The sequence below is a fragment of the Danio rerio genome, chromosome 22 (assembly GCF_049306965.1).
Source record: "Danio rerio strain Tuebingen ecotype United States chromosome 22, GRCz12tu, whole genome shotgun sequence".
Taxonomy (NCBI): domain Eukaryota; kingdom Metazoa; phylum Chordata; class Actinopteri; order Cypriniformes; family Danionidae; genus Danio; species Danio rerio.
The window spans coordinates 5,012,690-5,019,077 of NC_133197.1; the positions used below are offsets into that span (position 1 = coordinate 5,012,690).

General features: G+C 40.6%; 1 protein-coding gene across 1 annotated transcript; it reads right to left on the bottom strand.

Annotated features, from left to right (window-relative positions):
* Positions 1 to 626: 626 nt before the first annotated feature.
* LOC137489035 (uncharacterized) lies at positions 627 to 5,358 on the bottom strand. Its single transcript, XM_073937031.1, has 5 exons — positions 5,049 to 5,358; positions 4,563 to 4,862; positions 3,039 to 3,362; positions 1,450 to 1,749; positions 627 to 1,310 (listed from the first exon to the last, which is right to left on the bottom strand). Exons 2-5 carry the CDS (start codon positions 4,855 to 4,857, stop codon positions 1,258 to 1,260), a joined length of 972 nt encoding a protein of 323 aa, XP_073793132.1. The 5' UTR covers positions 4,858 to 4,862; positions 5,049 to 5,358; the 3' UTR covers positions 627 to 1,257.
* Between the last annotated feature and the right edge of the window lie 1,030 nt (positions 5,359 to 6,388).

A 6,388-nucleotide genomic window follows, 5' to 3' on the forward strand; every position in this document is an offset into this window, starting at 1 on the left:
GTTACTAATAAATCATTAGGATGTGTGTGTGCTGTATTTTATTTCTCTCTCAGTTTTAAGTCCTGTTTGTTGTCATTTTCACTTTTTGTATGTTTGTGTGAATTTTGTATTGTAATTTTTATGCAGCATTATTCCATTAAAGTCAATCCAATATATACATATATTCAGACATACAAAGGTAATCATACGGTTTTGTCATTATGTCTCATCTTTGTGTGGTTTCATATGAGAAGTGAAAAGGGTGTAGTAAACAAGACACACACACACACATATGTATATATATATATATATATATATATATATATATATATATATATATATATATATATATATATATATATATATATATATATATATATGTGTGTGAAGTCAAAAGTAATGTTTAATAGACCAAGAATATTTTCACAGTTTTTCCTACAGTCTAATAGTTTTTATTCTGGAGAAAGTCTTGGGCTATTTATTTTAGTCTGGCTGGAGTAATATCAGTTTATATAGACCTAATAAGCTTGTCAATATAATTAACTCCCTAAGAATTTATTTGTCAAACAAACATTTGTCATGACCCGTCACTCAAAAGCATCTTGCTATGGCTACTTCTATTATAATGCAGCCAAATTAGGTTTCTTGAAAGTTTTCTTGCTGTATAAGCTGTTTATTTTGTTATTCTTTTAATGTTTGTTGAATATACAGAATTATATTTTTAATACAGCCTTTTAGTTAATGAGCTGTTCATCTTCTGTAATTCTGAACCATTTTTTGTTGTAAAAACTGTGATATTTCTATTGCATCTACTCCCATATTAAAAATACTATAGTAATGTATACTGTAGTGCTTTTGAACCATGTTATAAAATAGCCTATTTAAGTTTTATAGTTGCTCTGGTATCACAACAACTATAAGCACAACCCAATACTGAAAAAACATGTTCAAAATGCTATAATATTTACTATAAATCACCATAGTATTTTTTCATGAGGTCATTCGTCTGCGATAAAAAACGCGAACGAGATCTCCGCCACTGGTGTCGTTTCCAGGTGGCTAAACAGCGAGATTCAGCAGGTGTCCGACTTCTGATGTAATTTTTGAGCCCTCCTCTTATTGCGCACGCCTGCTCTCGTTTACAATGCAGCCAAGGCGAGGCGCACCTCAAACGAGCCTAATGACAATAGCCACGCCCACCAGAACAGAGAGGACCAATCGGATCACAGCTGTGAACAGAGCCTGAGGAACAAACACATCAAACTGAGCTCAGATCAGTCAATAAAGCTTCATATCAGCACTGCCGTCCACTAATATCAGCTCTGCTGTACCTGAACATGTGGGACAAAGTTGAAACTTTTTTAATCTGCATTTTAAAAATGTAACACAGTATTGTTTAAATAAAATGTTTCTGTTGATCTCTGTCTATGCTGAAATAATTAAAACATGTAAAACCAATATTAAACTCACCGACAGTGAGAATGAAACTCCTTTTTCTTACATAGTCAAATCGTAATTCATAAACTCCAGCATGTTCAGCTCTGGTGTCTGTGATGGTCAGAGATCCAGTTTTATTGTCCAGTTTCAGTCTGTCTCTGAATCTCCCATCAAGAACATCATCAAATACAGAGAATCTGTTGGTCTGTTTAGTGATTTCTGCTATTAAAGTGTCTTCATCTCCAAACCTCCACTCGATCTGATCATATTTGTTCAATTTTGTGGGATCAGAGTTCATAGTGACTGAATCTCCCTCCATCACTGATATTTCATCTTTATTACAAACACAGAAAAAAAAGTTTTTTTTTGTCAGATTAAGATCATTAAAGCTCTATTGTTGTGTTAGAAAGTTGATTTCAACATCATAAAACAGAAAATACACAAAACAGTCAAATAAAAGTGTGTGGATTAAAATGACACCTGGGGCCTTATGTACGAAGACTTGCGTGGAAATAATACTAAAACATTGCGTACGCACAAAGCTGTAAATGTGCGTACGCAGAAAATATTCAGATGTATGAAACACTGCGTACGCCGAATCACACGCATATTCTTTGTACATCTGAATGAACGTGAAACTGAGCGCAACATGCACGAGCGCAAAACCCCTCCCTGGATACTCCCCCGTATGAATATGCTAATGACTCTACTTTGGCAAAACCCAACGAAATAGCAATGGCAAAAGCAAGCAAGAAGAGAAACTTTGAACAGAATGTGAACTGGTGGTGCTGCTTTCGAAGGTAGACCGGAGAAAACGGTGGTATTTGCAAGTTTGTCCTCCGGAATTAATAACAAAAGAAATAAATAGAGTGGGAGAGTTTAGCTGATGCGGGTAACACAGTTGGATCTGAACATCGCACCTAGTGGATTTAAAAAAGAAATAGTGCGTAATGTAAAGGTGTCAAATTTTGTAGTGGCTTCAACAGCTTGAGTGGTGCAGGTAGTTAAATGTTCGAATCCAGCGTCTGATGAACTTTCTCTTTTTTCCCCCGCTACATATCAGATTTTGCCTTTACTCTTCATCATCATGAGGAAGACAAGAGGGAATCATTAATAATTCTGTGCATCATATTTTATTTGCACATTTATTAAATGGAAACGTTTCTGATTCATGAATGCAAATTCATCCTCAGATGGTGCCTTTATAGCAATGTGTGCAGTAGATAGCTCAGATTACATTGGGAAAACAGGCGACCGCTGCAAATTGCGCTTTAATGTTTGGATGGTCAACTGTATGGTACGGAAACCTTATATACTAGACATGGGGATGAACACTTCTCATACAGCTAAGACACTTTGTAGAGTGCAATTTAACACAACTGCCTCTAGGAGTCGCCAATGGAAATAAAACAGACACGCACAAGAAATGTGCGTACGCCAGCCATGAAGTTGGCGTGGAGCTGCGCACATTCCCACGTTCAGTTCATCGTAAGTAAATCCAAACGTGAGCGATTCCGAGCGTGAAATCTGGCGTACGCAAAGATTTTGTGCGTACGCAGCATTGATACATGAGGCTCCTGGTGATTAAAAAAGAAACCAGATGAAGTACATTTATAACTCACCACAGACGATGAGACGAAAAGTAAAGTCAATATAGTTGGTCTGTAGTTTATAATCTCCTTTATATTCAACAGTAGTGTTTGTGATGGTCAGAGATCCGGTTTTAATGTCCAGTTTCAGTCTGTCGCTAAATCTCCCAAAAAGAACTTTATCAAATACAGAGAATTTAATTTGCGTTATGTTGACTTCTGCTATTAAAGTGTATTCAGAACTAAACCACCAGTCTTCTCCAAACTTCCACTGAATCTGATCATCATCCATCATGTCAGTAACACCAGAGCTCAGAGTGACTGAATTTCCCTTTGTCACAGACACTTCTTTAAATGCTGTATCATTAAACACAGAGAAGAAACAGATTTTTATCAACAGAGACAGATTAGGGCAGTCATTTGATAGTTTTGTCTTCAGCACAATATCTGATCTAACTTTTCAGGATAAAGAAACCCTTATTTTTCACGTCAAGCGAAGCAAAACAGATCAAATATGCAAAGGGAATTTCTTTTACGTTTTTAACATCCCCTTCCCCTTTCCAAACCTTCCTAGCATTTCTACACCTAAGGAGATCCCAGGAGTCCAGCCCCCTTGCTTAATTTTTTTACTGATGATGCTAATCGTCCAGTAACACGCATTTGGTTCCAAAAACACTTAAAAGAAGTCTTCCACCTGTCAGGCCTCCCCCCCTGAACCATTCTCTAGCCATTCATTTAGGATAGGCGCAGGCACCACAGCAGCCCACAATGGGCTTTCCTAACAGCAAACTTAGTCCCTCAGACACTGGTCCTCTGATGCTTTTTAAAGCCTGCATTTGCCTCAGCCAATACCACCTAATGGAAGCCCTGCTTGTCCTCACCAGCTGACTGAAGTTTAAGGGCTCGAACATGACCCTGTCTATGTCTCACTACCCCTCTATGTTGGAGCCCCTTCGATATCTTTTTTCCCTACTCTCTTCTCTAGCCTGTTCCCGCTGCGCCGTTATGCTCTGCTTTCTCACCACTCACCTCTCAGCAGCTTTGACTCCCATAGAAGTCTCACCAAGCCCATTCCTGGCCACTCCTTTACAGTCGCCCCTTCAGCAATAGTCCCCTTCACCCCCCCCCCATCCCCATGACTCTAACTCCGGCAGGGGTCACTCCGAGATTCAACTCCCACAGGAGTCATTACATAACAACCCCCCCCCCCCCTTCCCAACCCCGGCTAATAGGAAAAAAATCTTTCCTCTCTCTCTTAATCAGGATCCTCTGCCCCTCCCTATATCTCCCTTTTGGCAATTATTTGACCCTTTATTTACTTCTATTTGTTTTTTTTTTTCCATTCTATTATCGATATGGTGCCGATGACTTCAAGGGGCTTGGCTTTGGATGCCAGGGGGCATCAATGCTTTAATGCCAGTATGGTAAAGTTAGCATTATCCCAGAGCTCCTACTGCACCATTAATATCATAAATCTACACAAATGAAAGGACGTTTGGATTAGTAATTGTGTCTTTGTGCTTATTAGAACATATATCAAACTCATATTTAACTCACCCCTAACCATCTGTTTAACAGTGTTGATTTCATTGTTGGTCTGTAGTTTATAAACTCCAGCATGTTCAACAGTGGTGTCTGTGATGGTCAGAGATCCAGTTTTATTGTCCAGTTTCAGTCTGTTTCTGAATCTCCCACCAAGAACATCATCAAATACAGAGAATCTGTTGGTCTGTTTATTGATTTCTGCTATTAAAGTGTCTCCATATCCAAACTTCCACTGAATCTGATCATCATTCTTCAGTTCAGAGACACCAGAGCTCAGAGTGACTGACTGTTCGGCCCAAACTCGCATTTCATCTTCATCACCAAACACACACAAAGAAAACAAATCTCAACATTCAAAAAGGCTTTACAGTCTAAATGTCATATTTAAAATGAAGATAATAAAACAACATAGAGACACACCAATGTAACATTTAATGTGGATTAACATTGTATTTGGTGATTAAAAAATGAAACCGGTGAAACAAGTATTCAACTCACCAGAGACTTTAAGAATGACTGCCCTGCTGATCTGATTGGTCTGTAGTTCATAAACTCCAGCGTCTTCGGATCTGATGTTTGTGATGATCAGAGATCCAGTTTTCTTGTCCAGTTTCAGTCTGTCTCTGAATCTCCCATCAAGAACATCATCAAATACAGAGAATCTGTTTGCCGTTACATTGAGTTTTGCTATTACAGTGTCTTTATTTCCAATCCACCACTGAATCTGCTCATCATTCTTCAGTTCAGTGAGATCAGAGCTCAGAGTGACTGATTTTCCCTCCAACACTTGATAATAATAATAATCAATTCCACCTGCAGAACAGAGTTAGTCAGATTAAAGCTTTAAATCACATGATGTTGGCTTAAATAAAAAACATAATGTCTCTAGGGCCCCCCTAAATGTATGGGCCCTTAGAATCGTCCTAACTCCCCCCCACCCCCTAGTGGCACCCCTGCTTCTCAAATGTTAATTTGTTTTTTGTCTGTCAGTCTAGAATGAGTGTTCTAAAATTTCTAAAGTTTGCCCACTGGGTGCTTTTTGATGGGCACGAGCACTGCGTTTCATTTCTGGGGGTCCAGCAAGATAATACTGTGCTCGTGGGTCGTCCATGTTGTCACTGCGATGGTATGTCTGTTGTGCAGTTAAGATCGCAGCTCGCTCTTGTAAACGGGCGACCCACCCCAGTCGTACTGCAGCAGGCACTCGGGTAGATCTAAAGGTCCATCGCCCTAGGGCTCGCGGACCTCCCGCTCCTCCATGCGTTCCATCCAAGCTTTTAGCGGAGGAAAAAATCCGTCTAACCAGATGATAGCCCTTTCGCTCAATGACACCGGGGACCAGACATCCACTGCTGCATCGTAGGGTAGGCTTTAATTGTCTGATGTGGATCCGGACCTGCTCCCCCCCCGCCCCCCCCCCCCGGGGTGGAGAGTGCTTTGTCGGATTCCGAAGCAGACATGTTAGCCGTGTTTTCCCAGGCTGCTTCGGCTATGGGTTTGGAAATGGTTTATCCCTCAGCCCCACGGCCAGACATGCTAGATGGTGGCAGATATGTGGAGGATACCAAGAAGGCCAGACCTTCTAAGCCTCCCGTCCTCTTCTTCCTAGAGGTGCAGAGTAGGCTAACGCAGTCTTGGATTGCACCTTTCTTTGCCCGATCTGCGTGCGCCTCCGCCCTTACCACTTTGATGGCGGTGCAGCCAGGGGGTATGAGGCGATCCCACAGATCAAACATGCCATTGGGGTCAACCCTTGTCCAAATTGGTGCCTCTTCATGGCGGGGTCAACCTTGTCTCCTTTCCAAATCCTGCAGGTTATCTGCCTCTGCCTTGCATGC